This window comes from Puma concolor, chromosome A1, assembly GCF_028749965.1.
Source record: "Puma concolor isolate L17-30 chromosome A1, mPumCon1.1.hap2, whole genome shotgun sequence".
NCBI lineage: Eukaryota > Metazoa > Chordata > Mammalia > Carnivora > Felidae > Puma > Puma concolor.
Window position 1 is genome coordinate 83,988,735 of NC_141667.1, and position 20,587 is coordinate 84,009,321.

Here is a 20,587-nt window from a genome sequence, read left to right on the forward strand (position 1 = left end):
ATTCTACAAATTCCTCTGCAATTTTTTTAAATTTACTATATCATGGACCTCTTTTGTATTAATATGTACAAAATGATCTGTATTATTCTTTTTAGGGGCTGCCACCTATTGTGTTTATGATTATGTCATTATTTAATTAATTAACTAACTCCTGTTGATAGATATTAGGGTTTTCCCAGTTTCTTTTTGTTTGTATGCTTGTGTGAGTATCTTTTGAAGTTTTATTTCTAGAAGAGACATTGGTGAGCCAAAGAAAAAGCTAATTAAATTTGGTATGTGAACTCAAAATAGCCCTCCAAAATCAATAGACTTACTGGATTTTAACTACAACTATTCAGAAGCATAAATATCTAAGTTGATGCATGAATTCATTTGAACATCAGATCATTATGACTTTTTTTGAAGTGTTAAAATTCCTGTGCTCACCTGCCTCCTCCTGGATTATCAAGGCTATTGCTGTCTTGTCAGCTGTCTTATTGCTGCCAAAAAAGGCCCTCAGCAAAGGGATGGGGGTGTAGGAAGGACACTTAATGCTCGGTGTCTTGTAGGGGGCTTTGCAGCTGGAGAGACGTGGCTTTGCATTCCAGCTTTGCCACTTGACAGCTACATGGCTTTGGACAGGTTGCTTATCTTCTGTGAGCGTCAGTTTAGTCTGTAAGATGGACATGATAATAAAATCTACCTCATATTATCTAAGTATTAATATAGATGTACTTAGTGTTTGGCACAAACTAAGCATTTTGTTATCATTATTTTTTTAAGTTTATTTATTTATTTTGAGAGAGAGTGAGTGAGCAGGGGAGGGGCAGAGAGAGAGGTAGAGGGAGGATCCCAAGCAGGCTCTGCGCTGTCAGCACAAAGCCCGACGCAGGACTCAAGCTCAGGATCCGTGAGATCATAACCTGAGCTGAAATCAAGAGTCAGACGCTTAGCTGACTGAGCCACCCAGGCACCCCTTGTTATCATCATTTTAAACATATACATATATACATACATAGCATTAAACTGAAAATGTGACTTGTCATATATTAATATGGTGTTCCTAAATACCTGTACATGACAAAGGGCTGCTTATTTGTTACTTTTGTCAATTTCTCATTGAATAATTTTGTCTTCAGAATCTTTCATATAATATTCTCTGGAAGTGCTATATTAACATTTTCCAATTTCAAAATAAGCAATAGTAATGAAGTCAGACTAAGTTAAAATAATAGATGCATGTAGATTCTCTCTTTTTTATCCTCTTGACTCCAACCATCACTGTGTTGGAAGGGCTATCTGATGTAGGTCCTGCACTGATCCCCCCACTGGAGCTTGTGTATTTCCAGAGCTAAATAAATGCCTGCTCAACTGGTCCCTGGGATGGTCCACAGGCACTCCAAATACAGAATGGATAAAACAGAACTCCTCTTCATTCCCCCTAATCCCTGTTCCTCTTCCCCAGCCCAAGTTAATGTCACTAATAATCACTCAGGCAGAAACCGTGACTCATTTTCCCCTTCTGCCCACCTCCCCACCGTCAAAAGAATTACCAAGATTCTTTAATTTGCCTTGTCACCTAAATGTTTTCGAGTCTATCTACTCTCCCTTCTTGCCATCAAGGCCCGATTTCGGTCTTCATCATCTCTCATTTGGACTGTTAAATCTTTTTTATTGGATTCCTTGCCCTTATTCTTGTATTTTCTGAAACATCTGACAAGCACATGCCACTCCCCATTGAAGGCCCTTCACTGGCTCCTCATCACTGTCAGCATACAGCCCCAGCTCTTCAGTATTAGAAACCAAGCCTTCCTTGACCTAGCACCTGCGTTCTCCAGCCTCATCTCGTGCCTCTACACACCTCATATTTTTCACTCTCTGACAACATGAAACTGACAGCCCCGCTCATGCTGTGCTCTCTCTCGCCTCCTTACCCTCTTCCCTTCCCTTCTTTGCCTAATTCCCATCGATCCTTTATGACAGCTCATGTGTCATTTCTTCCAGGAAGCTTTCTCCGAGCTAGAGCCCCTAATCCATACTCCCACAGCATCTCCGTATGCCTTTCTCAAAGCTCTTAGCATATTCTATTAAAATATCTAATTAGGGGTCTGTCTCCCCATATGGACTCTAAGCACCTCAAGGGCAAGTATTATTTATTTTCCTCAGCACCCAATCCACTGCCTAGCACACAACAGGAGTTCAGTGAATGTATTTTTTTAACTGCATCGTTTTCTTGAAATAAATCAGTGTCTGGAGGCATAATGTAGGAGACAACTTATCAACTTACTAATTGAGCCTCTACAATATTTTAAAAATATTGTGCTAAGATGAATGGGGATTCCAAAAAGTATAAGACCCACACTTCCTATATAGATAGAGAAATAAAATGCGAATGTGAAAAGCTGCTGGAAGTTATGCAGACAAGCAGTTGCAGAGCTCTGAGAAAGTGATTCCAGCAGGTAGGGGTCCCTTCTGCTGTCCAGGGTGATGAAGATGACAGATGACATGGAGCTGAATTGGTTGCAGGGTGAGCGAGATCTGGAGAAGCAGAAAGCGGGAAGAGTTGAGCGACAGTGTTCACTCCCTGGTGCTTTCCTATAATGCAGAGTAGGGGATGTATACAGAGTAGAGGGTTTATTTGGAAGACACAACAGTAAGAAGAACACCTGGGCCTGGTTTCTCAGGTCTTCTGGCTTCTCCCATCTCAGCACTCACTCCCAAGACTTCCAACAAGATACCTTCTTCTGTTCCTACTCTCTATCACCCACTCACACCCCCAGCTCAACTCAGCAGTAGCTAATAATATTCCTTTGGAGAATAACTACTTTCCTTGAGGCAATCTTTTCTGAAGTTTGAAATCAATTTAAAGTCTACTTTTATTTGGTGTCTTCAAGTACTTTCAAATCTAGGGCTAACACCTAGAGAAAGGGTGAGAAAGACTAACCCATCAAGGCATATGTGAGGGGAAAAGCATATAATACCATATTAAATTAATTAGCAACTAATTTGTCTCTTTAAGTACATTAGGAATTCATAAAAGGGAGGTTTTACTGTGAGGGAGAGCAAGCTGGCAAAACTTCATGAAGAATATGGCCTTGAATTTGGCCTTGAAGGATGAGTAGCCCTTGTATAAGCAGATGGAAAGAGAAAGAGGTTCCCTTGCAGTTCAGCAGTACCAGCAGTAGGGGTTACTGTTTGAGACAGTGGAGAGTACTGTGACTGGCACATAAGAGATATATGTAACTGATGAAGGCATTAGCCAGGACTCTGAATGTGCAAGTGACAGCTTTGTTCTTCCATTCCTCATCTCTACTTCTTATACAAAAAAAAAAAAAAAAAAAAAAAAAAAAAAGCAGAAGAGGGAGAGAGAGAGATGAGCATTTATTTAAAACTAACATGGTAGTTCACACAAGAGAAGAAAGAGCTAAACATTTAAACCTCTGGAAAGATAGGGATTGGAGGATTTCTGGAAACCTGAGCAGCTGAAACTTCACTTTCTAGTGTATTGCATTATCTGTCGCCTGGGTTTCTCCCACGAGGTGTTGTCAGACCAGTGGTGATTCCACTCAATAGAGTATGTGCACCCTAGGAGCTTCCTGCTTACGTCCCAACAGCTTCCCTTGTACTTCAGTTCAGAAAGTCTCAAGGAAAACCTCTGCTTGGCCAAGGGATCATCAGCTTGTTACCAGAAGGAGGAGGAAAGTGTTAGGCAGACAAAAACTAAGATGCCAAATAAATGGTGGACTGAATGAGTGATGAGATATGTAGCATGAGGAAAGGTTACAGGGTCTTGAAAAACAGTCATTGATGTCTCAATTATACATGGTCTTGTTAAAGTTTGTAGAGCAGCAAAGTAACTAGAGAGAGCCACTGAAGAAATAGAACTTGTCCAGTAATAGATAAGATTACCTGAATGGGGAGAAAGATACAAAGAAACCACCTAGAAGACCATTTTTATCTCGCTGCCCCTTTTTAGCCCTGCTTTCTCCCTTTGTGTGTCAACTTATCCCTGACTGTTTCTCTCTTTCGCATTCTTCCTACTTGTCCAGGGCTGAGGTTGTCCCTTTCTGCAAAGGGATAAAGAGTTAATATTTTAGGCTTTGCAGGCTGTACAGCCTGTGTCTCTACTACTCAACTCTGCACTGTGGCACAGGCCAGCCACAGACAATAAATAAGTGAATCAGTGTGGCTGTTTCAATGAAACTTTTTATTTATGGACACCGAAACTTGAATTTCATGTAATTTTCACATATCATTAAATACTCTCCTTCTTTTGATTTTTCTCTCATCCATTTACAAAGGAAAAAAGCCAGCTTAGCTCACAGACCATACCAAGACAGGCTATGGGCCAAATTGTCCACAAACTATAATACAGTGTTCTCTGTTTGAGAACATTGCCTTCTAGTCTCCTACTGCCTTTCTCTTTTTCTATCTACTCCTGCCTTTCTTTCTTCTTCTTCACACCCAGCTGCCAACAACCCTGTACCCAAAAATGCAATGCAAGTTGAATTCTAAAATACTGTGTTTATTGAACAATTTCATTTTTTATTATGATATAAAAATCAAATACACCTAAGATTTGCTTGTATATCAAAAAACAAAGTCTAGTTGTTTAATTTTCATGTATTTGTATTCACTTTTTTTTCAATTAGAAAATGTTCCCAGGGAACAAACCCTAACAAGACAATAGAGCCCAGCATTGACCATTTATATCAAAATAGGATGACCATCGACTCCTGATAATTTCTTCAACTAGTTCTTTATCCTTGCATTTTTCTTCACTCTGAATTTTTCTTATATATTGAACCTAATGCTTTTCTTCCTGCCTGAACTTAAATAAAGGGGGATAAATTTATTCTGAAGAGACGGGCATGGCCACAGGAGCTGATGGTGATAGGTCTGAGGTATGACTCTTGTTAGTCACCTCTGTCTTGCTTTTAGAGAGCTTACTCTGTTCCTCTGGGATGGGTCACCATGAGTCGTATGCTACCTGGTACCTAGTGCATTATAGGCACAAGGGAAATCTTTGGTTGAATTAGCAAGGGAAACGCACTTAAAGGTAGTTTCTGTAGTTCATAGGTCTTGAGGAAGACTGTAAAAGATGATATCTGCTGCCAAGGTTCTCCAAAGTCCTCTGTGAACTTTGAGGGAAATATGACCTTGCCTCTATGTCTGGATAACTATTTGTCAGGTGAGGGGGGCAGCTAAAAGTGTAAACTTAACCACAAAATTTGCTGTGTGAGGTGCCATCACACCTGGGAAATGGCATCCTGAAGTCTAGGACCTGCCCTAGTCTCTGTTAGAGTAACGAGCTCATGACTACAACTTCCTCGGTTGGTACAAGAGATTGCTCTTATCACCATGGCTATCTCTTTCCATAGTAATTTTAACATACATTCATAAGCATTATAATTTGCCTCTCTGATAAAAAGTGTGAAGAGAACCTTAGTCTTTATTTTTTAATATAAAAGAGGAAAAGTGTTCAATTTTGAGAGGTTAGAATTTAATTAGAAAATATATTAGGAGGCACACAGACTCAGCAGGTGTCTTGACTTAAATCCATGTTTTTGATGATGGCATGATTTTTATCCCAGTGCTAAATTTTTAAAATTAGTTTCTAATATGTTATACTAAGAGTCGATAATGTAACATCTCTGTCATGGTATATTCCTTTAAAAATGAAATATCAGTTCTCCAATACAACCTTAGACAATAGTAAAAATGAATTGTTAATTTAGTTTAAGGTTTTTCTATTGGTTAATTTTTGGTCATGATAATAGAAAGTAACACATATGGTGAGAGATATAACTAACTGAACTTTAGCAAAATTTGAGGCTAAGAAAGGGATATTAGGAAGATACTTCATTAATGATGTGCTATTAGCATACAGTACTTAGAATTTAAACCTCATTTCATTATACTAGAAATGTCTTTTTATTAAGCTGTTCCCTGAGAAGGTCAGCATATCTAAGTATTTATAACTGGGAGTTAAACTAGCCTAAAACAAAAGCCAGCTGAGAAAATATTCAGAAATTTGCCCCGGGTATGGTTCTCAATTTTGGCTGGATTCAAATGTAAGCCATTCTTAGATTAGCATCTTCAACTCCTGGTGGCCACGTGAGGAGTCAGATATTCTCTCATGTTCTCAGCCAAAAAAACAAAATAAGAAAGGTAGAAAATAGGAGAGGGCTACAAGCATTATATCCTTGGCATATGAGCAAGAAGTCCGATCCCTTGTTAATGTAATACTGACAGCTTTTGCCAGAGAAGATGGAATGGAGTGTGGGAGAATTTGTTATCATTTAGGAGTACGTTTAGGTATCATCCAGTGGAGCCAGTGTTGGCTAGGGAATAATAAAGGGTAATAATAGAAGCAGTTTCTTTTCAGTTTTTCTCATTGACCCAGAAGAATAGCTTCAAGGTGACTCTATCCTCGTTAGTCGGCTAGGTGATTCTTGATATGGGAAGGAAAGGGATATTTGTTTGTTGTGTGGGTCCCTCCAAAGGGAACAGCAAACCTCTCTCTCATGTGGGAGCTTTTGGTGGGCTGTGAGGCTTTATTTTAAGTGCAGCAATTTTCTCTGTCCATATGTCTACCTGCCTTTAGATCATGAATACTGATCCTGTCAATGGATATAAAATTAAGTGTCGCAACTACCTGGGCCCAGAACAGTCAGAGAAAAAAGATATAAAAAATGCAGATGAAGTATATACTAGCAACCCAGTTTTTTATAATAGAATGTTTCAGTTGTCATATACGATTATCTGTGCAGTGGCCAGGTAGTGCTCAGCTGTGTGTTTGTCTAAGTTCCTGAAAGGATGGAGTATTAGTTATTCCTCAGTTTATTCCCTCACCTTACCCAGGACCTATGTCACAGAAGTCAGGAGGGTTAGCTGTCTGTGTAAATGTTGAGACCTTTATTTTATCACACGGAAAGTGTGAAAAGATTTTAAGGTAGAAGCTAGACTGGATTTATCCTTCTTGCAAGGGAAGTAGAATTTTTAGGGGCTATAGGTTCCCATAGTGGGAGGGATCTATGGAGCCTACTTCTCATAAAGTCAAGCAGACCAAGGCAGAGGGCCTCAAGCTGATCAAGTAGAACCCTAAGGCCTTAAAGGATCTGGGAATCTCCCAAAGCTGTATGCAAAACATTATTTCTATGAACATGGGTGCCTAACTTAGATTCTAAAAAAGGTGATGACCACACCCACACAAAATCAAAACCCCCATATGTGGGTTTGAAGAACCCACATAGCAAAGAAGCAGTGGAAGGTCTTGGAGTGGGCTCCCATGCAACTTTATGAGTGTTTAAGCTTAGAGATGGTTGAGTCCATTTAATAACAGTAATAAGATCTCTGATATGTTTCTAGTTCTTTCTCCTCCGAACATTTCCTGTTCAAATTGGCATATAGTAATAATGTGAAACTCATGTAATGTTAGTATCTTACTAAAGAACCATGTTTATGGCAGGGAGAAAAAGCTAAATAAAATGAGTTAAAAGCAGTTGGTTTTGTCTCTGATACTCACCAGTATGTATAATTCTGGTCATTCATTCATGTAGGCACTCTGATGAATAGTGGGAATGCAGTAATGGGGAAAAAGGATCTCTCCCTTGAGAAGATTAAAGTTTCAGGACACATCTCCCAAACTTATAATTACAATGTGACATAGTAAGTGTTAAAATGAAGGTATGTGTGAGGTAAAATAAGAAAGAGCATGTAGAAAAGGAAAGTAAGTTGGTGTAGGATCTGAGGGCAGGCTTCTCAAAGGAAATGATAATAATATCTATCATTTAGGGGCGCCTGGGTGGCGCAGTCAGTTAAGCGTCCGACTTCAGCCAGGTCACGATCTCGCGGTCCGTGAGTTCGAGCCCCGCGTCGGGCTCTGGGCTGATGGCTCAGAGCCTGGAGCCTGTTTCCGATTCTGTGTCTCCCTCTCTGTCTGCCCCTCCCCCGTTCATGCTCTGTCTCTCTCTGTCCCAAAATAAATGTTGAAAAAAAAAAAAATTTAAAAAAAAAATAAAATAAAATAATAATATCTATCATTTATACAGGACTTACTACCCCTCAGTTACTGCTCTGAGATGTTAACTCAGTTAAACCTCATGCGCTGTTGAGTCATAGAAAGACTAAATAACTGTCCAAAGTCACATGGCTGGGAGAGAGTAGTGTCAGGATTTGAACCCAGGCCATATGGCTCGTAATTCCACATGTTAGCTACTCCACTCTATTACCTCCTGTACTTCAGGTAGTGGTGCTATGAACAGTATTCCATATGATAAAACATGAGGGAAAAATGGAAGTGGGGAGAGACAGAGAGACTCAGAGGAGTCTAACTTCCAGTTTTTAAGAGTTTAATGTTTTCTTATTTCCAATTCAGATTCATTAACCTTTACAAGAAATTTTTTTTAACTTTTTTTTTTTTTTTTTTAAAGTAGGCTTCCCACCCAGCACAGAGCCCAGCATGGGGTTTCAACTGACAACTCTAACATCACGGCCTGAGCTGAGATCTAGAGTCAGACGCCTAACCTACTGAGCTACCTGGGCGCCCCTTTAAGATTTTATTTTTAAGTAATTTCTACACCCGTCATGGGGCTCGGACTTACAACCTGAGATCAAGAGTCGCATGCTCCACCTACCAAATCAGCCATTTCCCCAGATTCATGAACTTTTATGAGGCTCAGCTTTCCCTATAATTCCTTCTCCATTGTCTCACCATAAAGAAGGGTCCCGATACTTATCTCTGGGGCGTCGAAATTTCGACACATTCAGCTTGTGTTGAGTTGCATTTTCACTTCACTTCAAAGATAAACACTTCACCCTTTCAATCACATATTCAGTCTCTCATCCATTTACTCAGTTCATTTTAAAGTTTTACCCTGTTTTGGGTGGTACATATGGAAGCTTCCTGACGAGATAAGAAATAATAAATTCAGTTTGAAAACTAAGGTGGAAATACTCCTTTCTTAGTTTTATTTCAAATATTTTCTGGGGCGCCTGGGTGGCTCAGTCAGTTAAGGCTCCGACTTCGGCTCAAGTCATGATCTCACATCGGGCTCTGTGCTGACAGCTCAGAGCCTGGAGCCAGCTTCAGATTCTGCATCTCCCTCTCTCCCTGCCTTTCCCCACTCACACTCTGTCTCTAGCTCCTTCAAAAATACATAAACATTAAAAAAAAATGTTTTCCTACTTGTATATATTTGAAAAATAACTAAAAGTTAAAAAAAAATAATGCCAAAGCAAAAGGGGAAAATAACTTTAATTTCTTCTTTATGGTGACAAAAAGAAATGCCTGTGGGTTGTCCATGATTTTCCAGGTTCTTATTAGGCTAACATGACAAAGAAGATTCCTTACACATTTGGGGACATAGTGTGTGCATTCTTTCCTTCCCCTGCTGTGTGGCTCCATGGAGGCAGGCGCAGGCGCTCCAGGAGGCACAGTGCTCATTCAGGCTTCTGGAATACGACAGTGTACTCCAAAGTCCCACCTGCTCTCAGGAAGTGACTTGGGTACTGGGAAAAGTACTGCTTATTATTTGTTCCCATGTGGTCCCTGCTGACTTCTTTTGTAATATTGTTAAAAAGTTTTCTTTACTGAAATAAATATATTCCATTTGGATTATGCCATGAATTTCATCTGCAATAATGAGCCTTCCAGTAGCTTTTGTGTGTTACCTCTTTTTTACATCATTTGTCTGGTGGCACCAAGAATACGCCTCACTGAAAATGGATCCATTTACGGTCAATAATAGAGTGGCTAGTGTTCGTTTTTCTTGGGAAAACTAAAATGTGCTTCTTTTATCCTATTATACTGATCCACCAGCTTCAGATTATCTGATTTTCAAGCTTCTCATTTTCTCCTGTATCTTAATGCTATTATTAACAAGAATTCTGTTGCTAATGGTTTTGAAAAATAATATGTGTTCTTTCAGCAACTACCTGTACTTTTATGGTTTGTCTGATTTAGCTGGACTTTGATAATTAATCCAAATACTCCTTTGTTGTGGATCAAGTGTGAGGAGCCCTAATGTTTCTCAAGATTTGTTTTCAATTTCCTTAATTTTGCTATCAGAGAATGGAGTTAAAATTCTAACTGTTAGTCACTAGGTGAAAAACACTTGTAAGTGTGGAGTCTATATTCTTTATGAGTGATATATCCATATATATGTATATTATGATGTATATGTATATATATGTGTGTGTATATATATTTGAAGAGAGAAGAGAGGTTTTTTAATTAATTTTAGAACAATATTTCTATGAATATCTGTGCATATTTTTTTGTGGTGAGATATTTTTCTTAAGTATACTCTTTTTTATTTGTGTATAGTTGGCATACGATGTTACCTAAAGTATATATAATTTGTTTTTATTTTTATTTTTTTTAGAGAGAGCGTGCGACCTAGGGAGAGGGGCAGAGGGAAGGAGGGAGGGAGGGAGGGAGGGAGGGAGAGAGAGAGAGAGAGAGAGAGAGAGAGAGAGAGAGAAAGTCCAAAGCAGGCTCCACGCTCAGTGTGTAGCCCAACGCAGGGCTCAATCCCACAACCCTGAGAGCATGACTTGAGCTGAAACCAAGAGTCAGACATTCAACCAACTGAGCCACCCAGGCACCCCTAATTTTATTTTTGTTAACACATACAAAAAATCCTATTTTAGAGTCAGTTTTATCAATATGCTCTATCAGATTCCCAGCTCATAATTGAGTTTATATATATTTTGCACACATTTTCTATTTTAGAAATAATCTTCAAATTTCTTTTGTCTAACTAAATACTAAAAAAAGTGTATATAATACTGTATTTATTTATGCATGTGTTTGTTTATTTATCTATTTATTTATTGACTCAATCTATAGTCATTGTTTTGAAGAATGCATTTCAGGAAGAGGTATAAAATCTTTCTTTGTTCTGAGACAAACCTACTTACTTCTAGGACCTTTGGAATTTCCTACATTTATTTTTTTTGTTTGTTTTGTTTTGTTTTGTTTTTAGTGCCCACTTTGTGTAAGAAATTATGCTGTGTTCTTGAAATACTATGATGAATACACTGGAAATAATCTTGGGCCTCATGGAAATCATTTCACATTTGAGATGAATGTGTCTATAAAATCACAACTTTTCTTTGGGTGTTTTCCTAGGAGCAGTTCTTTTGCCCAGAGCAGATGTGTAAGATATGCTTTTAGAAATTTCCTACCATTGTTCTATATTTCCTCCAGAAATTTTTAAAAAATCAGAAATCAGAAAAAAGGGAACATTTCTCTTTTAAGTCATTGTTTTACGCAATAGCACCTCTTTGGTTGACTTGCTAAGACCCAAATCCCCAGATTTTCTGATGTCCAGAGAGTAGTTTTCTACCATAACAGTTTTTAACTAGAATTCATGGACTCCTCAGGCAGTGGTCTCAAACTCCAATAGGTGGAAAACTCAATTGAGACACTTGTTTAACAGGCATCTGGTGATGGCCAAGGAATATATATGCATTTTTAACAATTCAGGAGGTCCTGGACCACAGTGCCCTGTGAGAGCCATAATGGACTTCAGGTGGTTCTGTTTAAGCCCTGAAACAATGACTACATAGATTTTTTTTCTTTTTTCTTTTTCTTTTTTTTTTTTTTTTTTTTTTCAATGAGAGGGTCCATAGGGATTTAGGAGACTTTGATTAGTTTCTCAAAGGGGTCTGCAGAATACTGTGATGCTATGAGGAGCAGTAGTTTACAAATGGAAGCAAATACTGGTAAAATCAGTCACAAAGCCAGCAACAAAAACCCTCTGCTAAAGGTCTAACAATTGGAGGAAAGACTACAAGTCAGATATAAACACTCAAGTAGTTCTGTAATCTAAACCAGTGTGCCCTATACAACACTGCTGTTTGAGAACATCCCAAAAGTTAATAGATTTGTTGGTAAACTGGTGTCTCAAAAAAGTTTGAGAAACATCATTTTTTTAAAAATTTACATTATTATAAAAGTAAATAGATTTTAATATGCTGATTTGCATTGCGGGTCTCTTTAAGTAGCATTTAGTATGTAGTGATTCCTAAACCTATTTGATCATAGAATCCTTGTAGAATGAGGTTTGAGAAATGCCCTTTGATGAGGGACAGATATTCATCTTTCAGTGGAGCATATAAAAAACTTTTATCATAACTCTGTCATGAAGAAAAATTTTAATTGTGTTCTAAATACTAAATAATAAAGCCGGGAATCATATTTTAGAAAAATTTTTATTAAAATAATATGGGGGAGGGGGGAAAAACCCTCAACATGGACTTATTCTTTGTTAGTTAATGGTAAATCAAAGTCTTACCCTAAGATGGAAATGTAACCTTTGTTTATAATATTATTAGGATTTAGAAGAATTTTATATTTTTTAAGAATCATAAAACTCATCCTATAATAAACCGACAATCATTATTTCAGGTATTTTATAGCAGTGATTGGTGGACAGCTAAACATATTTGCCTGTGGATAAGCCTGTATGCCCAAAGTTTCTTGAAAGAAGACAGTCATATAATGTTTAGGAAAAAAAAATAGATAAAAGGCCAGATTAGTTTAGCAGGGAAGATGAATTGATTGTATTCAGGTAAGATTTTCTGGGGAGGTGAGTTGGAGGAGAGGACAAACAGAATGGTGAAAGAAAGAGGAAAACAAGATTAATTGACTGAAAGAAAAAGTAAAAGGGGAAACCCTTTCCTAATTTTGTTGACAGTGAAGAGTCTGAGAAACAGAAAAATAGGTATGTGTAGGCAAATAGAAATTATGAGCTAAGATGTGATGAGTAGAACTCTAGTCCTGGAAGATATTGTAGGGGAAATAAGACAAGTTTGGGCTATGCTAGTCCATCCTTTGTGTTTAATTTTGCTTTAAATGGACTTCGACAAAATGAATTTATCACAGAATTATTTTTCCATAAGTTAAGAACCTTCACAATAGCCCTTGGGAGAACACTGAGCTAATAGTAATAGGAAATAAGGACTACTAATTAATGGACCTCTAGCATAATCATTGTTTCTTGGGGACAAAAATGATTAGATTTAGGTCACACATATTTTTCTGTCCTCTTTCACTATGAAGTTGTAAAGATGCATTGAATTGAAAAGCCTTTAGCACTCAATATTGTTAAATTTCTGCAATACAAGATTATTCTAAATCCAGATCATGAAGGTAAGACCTCTTCATATGGAATCCTCAGGCCCTACATAATTTTTTTTCATGTTTATTTATTTTTGAGAGAGAGAGAGAGAGAGGGAGGGAGAGAACCAAGCAGAGGAGGGGCAGAGAGACAGGGAGACATAGAATCCAAAGCAGGCTCCAGGCTCTGAGCTGTCAGCACAGAACCTGACCCAGGGCTTGAACCCATGAATCATGAAATCATGACCTGAGCCAAAGTCAGACGATTAGCCGACTGAGCCTCCCAGGTGCCCCAACCTTACATAATTTTTAAACAAGTAGCACTGTTAGGTTAGAGGGTTTGGACCCTCAAAGATGTTTTAGGAAGGTGTGTGTTTCTTTGCTTACTTTATAAATACAATACTTGTAATGAGAATGGAGCTACACAAAGCCTTCTTATTTTTCTAGCTAAACTATTAAAGAATGAAGAAGAATTCTTCAAGTCTGAAAATTTGGCTTATATTTAGTTCCAAAGGAACACCTTTAAGATTTAGAAGGTTACCAGACCCTTCAACCACATGAGCAAAGCCTAAAAGAAATCAAACAGGCAAAATGAGAGTCAAGCAACAGCTAAATGATTCACAGTATATTTATTCTCTTTTCTTTTCATTTTTGGGTCATGATTTTCATGGTAGAATCTTAGTTATATGCTGATCGTCCATGTTTATGTTCTCTGGCATGCCTGTGGGTGAATGACAGGTGTGAGCAGGGCTGTTTAGAGGTAGACTTTAAGGTATGTGTGCCTAATATCAATTTAGAGATGAAATAGTTTTTGTAGGCACTTGTGGGTTTTTTTGGGTTTTTTTTAAAGCCTTGTTTTACGCTTCAAGAACAGGATTAAATTCTACTGTTTAAGTTGGCTGACAGGGTCTCTCTCAAATTATCCGCAGAGGTACCATGACATTTTTGGTCCTCAGTGAAAACCTCTATCATACGGTTACAAGTCTGATGCCAGCGTTTTAAAATGTAACTGAAATCAAGTGGATTACCCATTAAATTGTCACATGTTTGGAACCCTCCTTTTAGATCCATGTGATGAAGGTAAACTTTTTCACATGGAATCACCAGGCCTTACATTATTTCTAAGAGACTTTCCACATGTTTTCTCACCAAAGGGATTGTATGCTTACCTTACAAGAGTGCAGATTTTTCAATTTGTTATTAAGCCTCAAGATAGTTCTTAATGCCATGTATGTTTTAAGAAGTGACATTAATAAAGAAGAATTCTTTAAATCTTTGAAAACTTGGTCCACAGTGTCATTTGGTGAGGTTAGTTCTATTCTCCATATGCTTGAAGTTTAAGATATTTTTCTGTATTCAGATGGTAGTGTGATGTAGTTACAAAAGAAGAAAACACTAATTATAAAAGGGAAAAATCAATCTTTATTTATTTTAAGTTGTTTTGTTCTTATGAAAGCAATAGATATCACAATTACTTAGACTGAAGTTATTTTTAAACATGATTTCATGAATTATGTAGTCTAGATTTAACAATTAGGTTGCTTCTTTTTAATGATATAGGAGGAATCCTTCTAAGGTCTTGAAAACTCCTTTTGTCTTGTCACTTTTTCTTTTAAGTTAAATTTTTATTTTAATTTCATGCTTACAAAAATTATCCAGATTCATCAAATGTTAATAATTTACCACATTTCCACCTTTGCATTCACTGTCTCTGAAAACTTTTTTTTTTCCTGAACTGAGAATAAATTACAGATATTTGTCCTTGTATGCTTCACTATATTTCTTAAAAACAAGGGCATTCTCTTTCATAATCACAGTATAGTTATCCATATCAGAAAATTAACAATCATGAAATAAGAGCATCAGATTGTAGGCCTTACTCACATTTTACCAAATTATCCCAATAATGTTCTTTGTAAAAAAAATAAAGTAAAATAAAACACTGATCATGTATTGATTTCTGTTGTCATGTCTTTTTAAACTCCTTTTGACTAGAACGTTTCCTAGTCTCTGTGTTTCATGACATACCACTTTTAAAGAGTACAGACCAGCTGTTTTCTACACTTTCTGTCAATTTGGGTTTGTGATGTTCCCTTGTGACTAGATTCAAGTTGTGACAGACTCAAAAAAATAAAATTGTATATGATTTTACAACAACAAATCACCTTCCTGTTTATAACTCTGAGAATCAATATAATTATTTAGTTGTCATAGTTGTATCAAACAGAATACTCATCCCCAGTTCCCTAAAGACTCTTTTAGGAGATTTTATATGCATTTTTTTTTTAATTTTTAGAGAGAGAGAACACAAACGTGAAAGTGGCAGAGGGAGAGAAAGAATCTTAAAAGATAAGTGCAGAGCCCAATGCAAGGCTCAATCCCATGACCCTGGGGTCATGACCTGAGCCAAAATCAAGAGTTGGACGTTCAACTGACTGAGCCACCCAGGCGCCCCTATATTCATTTCTTAATAACGAACTTGGTTTACTTATTGAACTTGTTAGTTTTGATGGTTTATGGAAGCACATAGATTGTTTCAGTATTTACTGAGAAAACAAATAAAATGTACAAATAGATCTTCTCTTTCACAGTTACACCCGAGTGTTCACAGAAAGGAAGAAACTTTTTCCTCTCCATAAATGAACTCAAATTCTTAGCACAGCTCGTAAAATCCTTTTTGAAGCTGGAAGAAAATGTTGAAGAATTATTGGAAGAAATATTTATATCACTCAAGACACCCAGAAACCCTTCAGGTAACATGCTCCTTTGTTTAAATTTGTAAACCAACTCTTCTCTCTGTTTTCACTTCCTGCCACTAAATCTATACCATTACTTGAAAAAACAAATGCATGATAGAATCCTTTAAATAAATATTAAATATAATACACACCATAGAATTATATTTTCATCCTTTATACGTGGCAAACTCCATAATTCTAATTAACAAAGCATTGGAGGTCAATTCTGGATAATGATCTTTAGATAAAATCAGATATTTTTTTTTTTAATTCAGAGAAACACAGCCTAGCCTATGGAAAAAACAAGCATAGTGGATGATGTAGTATCTCCTCTTCTGCTACTAGCTGCCAGATGACTTTAGGCAAGATAGTTCATTTTTCTAGACCTCTGTTTTCTCATCTTCAAAATGATGGTGTAGGACTAAACTAACTTTCTCTCTCTCTCTCTCTCTTTTGTTACTACTACATGCTTCAGATCTCATTATGTTATGTAGGGTTGTGGAAATTCAATGACTTAGTGTTATGTATTTAAAAGAATGTCTAGTAGGTCACAATCAGTAAATGAGAGCTGTTATAAAAGTAATAATAATTATATAATGTTTTAAGTTTAGTCTTCACAAAATCCTTTCGAGGCAAACTGTGCCATGTATGTTGAAATAATGTTTCTAGATTTCAAAATCTAGATAGTTAAAATATGTTCCCTGTGTTCCTATCTGTACTTCCAAATATTTTCATCTGTATCAGAATAAACCATACAAAATTCTCTTTTGCACGATACCATATATCATGTTAAGGACAATTAATAGAGCTTGTGGCTGCGTTTGCAAAATGACGTGAGAAAACCAGATGATTAACAATCAATCAGAAGATTTCAAAACCCAATTTCTTAGTAAGAAATTACATATACTTTAATATGTTTACTTTTCCATTTCTTTAGTTAATTTGCCTGGGTGAATAATATTGGGAAAGTTATAGGGTCTAAGTTTCTTTCGTTTTAAGCATAGCTTATATTTCTATGTGTCAGATTACATTTAAGTAGCACTGTGAAATTATAAAGTAAAGTAGATCATTTTTTCAAGTTTGGAGATAATTTGAAGAAAAATGGAGGTGGATTTCAGGTTTCTAAAAGCTATTAAAAAGTCTAATAGGAAAATAATAAAAATATAAAGACAGAAAATATGAAAATTAAAAGACAGAATGGAAAAGTAGATTTAATTAGGAGATAATATGAACCCTAGCGGGTCTTCTAGATTTAACTGACTGGGTCAGAGAAAGAGCTGAGTAGATAAATATGACATCCTAATTTTTTAGTGACAAGTTGGTGCCTCAAGCAGTTGACAGTTGATGTTGGTACTCATCCACCATGGTTGGCTATGATTTTGCATCTCTCATCCACATCTCTAGCAGATCTTTTCTGAAGTGTGAATCAAGAAATAGAGTGGACTCCAACACATATAGCCTCTTACCTCTTTGGACTCATATTGGTCCAACACTAGGCTCTAGAGAAATTAGGTGGATTTTAAGAACTTTATTCCTTTAAAGAGCAGCATAAATTCAAAATTAGAATTGTCTTAGAGAAGTATTATGAAGATACAAAACTTAATGGCTAATGATTGAGGCAGAGGTTTGACATACTGATTTCAGAATAAAAGGAGAAAAGGAAAAGCTGGTCCAACTTATTTAGATTAAGACCAAGAAATGTTGAGACTTGCAAATGCTATATATTTGAGAGAAATAGTTATCATTAAAGAATAAAATCAACAGAGAAAATAAATAATTATGCTACATATACTGCCTTACCCAAATTTGTCATATAAGCAGCATGGCAGATAAAAGTAACTCAAGTTCACATTAATAAGAATGCATTATAGAAACACAGTTGTGGGTTATTGAACGTAGTATGTGGAAGGTATTTTGAAGGACAGGTATAAGAAATATCTTAAGTACTAGACTATCCCCTTGTGATATATGCGTTCTTCATTGTTGAAATTCATGTTTTTTAAAACAAAGCTAAGATTGATTTAATCTGACATAACTTTATATAAATGGCTCCCTGAAAAGAGTGATCTTGAGGGAAATTGTCAAGAAAAACTTAAATGTTTTATTCAGTACAGCCAAGTTAATCGATTCTTATCAAAAGCATAGTTTTTTTTTTTTTTTTTAAATCAGGAAGGAAAAGATTCCTTGAAATGGATGATTAAAGAAACCAAATGCATCTTAAGTTATCCTGATAGTTAATGTTTTGCTTGGAAATCTTGTGTGGGAGGGAATAGCAAAAAAAAAAAAAAAAAAAGATCAAGTCATTTGGTTTCCTGTGTATTTCTTTTGATTGGAGCATATTTTGCTAATAAAGATCTTGGAAAGAGTTGCCTACTATGTCCATGTAACCAAAACAATGTGATGAAAGTGAGGGTTTTTTTTTTCTTATTGTCCAGATGTTTTAAAAATATCCAGGTGCTTAACATCACACGGAGAAAATATAAAGATGATTAAATATTTTACTTTTTACTTTGATGTTTACCATTATATCGTCAATTTAGCTAAATTGGCCATGCTCTTAGTAATTTGAATATGATACAATAGATTTTGTAGAGACATAAGCATTTTCAGAGAAAAAAAAGATGTTTAGTTATTATATTTATTTGGTTTTTTTGTTTCGTTTTGTTTTTTCGTCACGACTTGATGGTTTTCTGTTTTGGTCATTTCAGTAAATGATAGCACATTATTTGACTGTAATGGTGCCTTACTGTATTTCTTTTAGTTGATCATGTCTTCTGGAGTGGCCTCAGGTTTGATTTATGGGGCACTTCTAATGCTCCTTTGGAATAAAGTTGTTCTTCGGGCAGTTCCTCAAATTTTCCAAAGGTGGCATCTGAGATTTATCTAAACCAGGAGGTTTCTTGGCCCTCATTTTTCTTTAGCCCCAGCAATGACAAAGAGCAATGGCTGCTTCAATTGGATGTAAGAAGAACACTTAGGGTTTGTCTCAGAAGAATCAAAGATTTCAGATCTTCTGAAAGATTGTTTGTACTCTTAGGGGGTCTTAAGAGGGGTCAAATGGCTTCTAAGAGTTCCTTAGCTAGATGGTTAAGGGATTGTATTAGGGAGGCGTATGTAGTTAAGGTAAAGAGGCTCCTAGGGTTTGTAAAGCTCATTACACTAGGACTTTAGCTGTTTCTTGGGCAGAGAGGTCGAAGGCTTCCACATTGGAAATTTGCAAGGTGGCCACCTGGGCTTCTCTTCATACTTTTTCATAGTATTATCTCTTGGATGTAGTCTCTTCCACAGATTCAGCTTTTGGTGGGAGGTTGCTTGTGAGCCAGAAAAGAACAGTGAAGAAAAGAAAGACTTGTAGTTCCCACTTAGAGCTGCCAACAAGGCAAGTTGCTTTGTAGTGCACACAATGGGAGCCTATGAAGACCAATTTGGGTGTGAAAGTGGATGTCACAGGGAAGTACTGCCAACCTCTACTCTCTATGAAAGAAAGCGACAGTGTGGAAACTAACCAGAAATGTAAAATGAACCACAGCGAACTCTTTAGGGAGAGACTGTTACGCAGCTGGCATTCCTGTGACCCTCTGCACTCTACTGAGGTCCTTAATCTGGGCATCCTCTTAAGGAAACCAGTGTTGACTGTATATAAATAACTATGTTTTAGAGTGATGAGCCAAAAATGATCTACTTTTCTAGACAATGCTAGTAAGTGAATAGAATTTTCAATATATATTTAAATAGGTAAAATACTTTGCACATATTCACAGAGCTCATAAAGTTTGACAGTGCCAAATTTTGATGTTGACCATTTGGAATTTCAAGCGAATGCAAAGATGCCATAATTCACTAAAACCGTAAGATATTTTATTAGTCTAGAATCGGTCCTACTAATACTGCCTTAAAATGATACCCTTTGCTCTTTATATAGGATTAGGTTTAATTTTTTTTTTTTTAATTTTGGGGGAAAGATTGTATCCTAAAAGTTAGCATAACAGCTTCATAATTCATTTTCTGTCTTACTGTAGAATTGCTTACCAGCAACAGAAGTCTTGGGAAGCTTAGCTTTTTTTATTCATCTTGAAAATAGGCAAATGGTTTGTATAAACATCAAGACATATTACTTTGAGTGAATAAGCATAATGTATTTGGAAGTGAAAAGACAAATATAAGATAATTAACTTTTTTTGTAAGTCTTAAATGATAGCTGCACAATGGCAGATAGTTATCTCCAGAAATAGATCTGCAAAGCTTGTACTTTGAACTAGTGTTATTTTTCCAGAGTAAGTATCTTTTTAAATTAGCTGACTTTATGAGCTATCTGTAGAAAAGTAAGGTGACGTTAAGAATCTAAGCATTGTCCCTTCACGTCATTAACAATTTTATCTTTATTATGTCTTCTTCTTTAAAATTTGTTTTGAATAGTAGTCCATGCATATAGGAAAACTTTTAAGAAGACAAAAGAGTAGACTGTAAATGAAGTCTTTTTCCACTCTACTTGTGTAGTTTTCCTTTTTAGGGACAACTACTATTCACCAAGTTAAAATAACACGGAATCTTGTCATACGATGCAGAGCTGCTTTTTTATTAACAGTTATATAGAAAGACCTCATTCTTTCTAATAGCTGAATAATTTTCCATTGGTGCATGTACCATAATTTCACCAGTTCCTAACTGATGAGCATGTAGGGTTCTTTTTTCCTCTCCGTTTGCTACCACAAACAATGACACAGCAGATTTCCTTGAAACT

The 20,587-nt window shown here is 36.5% G+C and overlaps 1 protein-coding gene across 2 annotated transcripts in view; it reads left to right on the top strand.

The window, feature by feature from the left end:
* Window positions 1–20,587, top strand: part of KIAA0825 (KIAA0825 ortholog) — a 393,731-nt gene that overhangs the window by 88,034 nt on the left and 285,110 nt on the right. For both annotated transcript variants that reach the window (XM_086717843.1, XM_086717852.1), the window contains exon 6: window positions 15,700–15,861. In XM_086717843.1, the coding sequence (XP_086573969.1) occupies window positions 15,700–15,861 (162 nt within the window). The remainder of the gene's footprint in view (window positions 1–15,699; window positions 15,862–20,587) is intronic.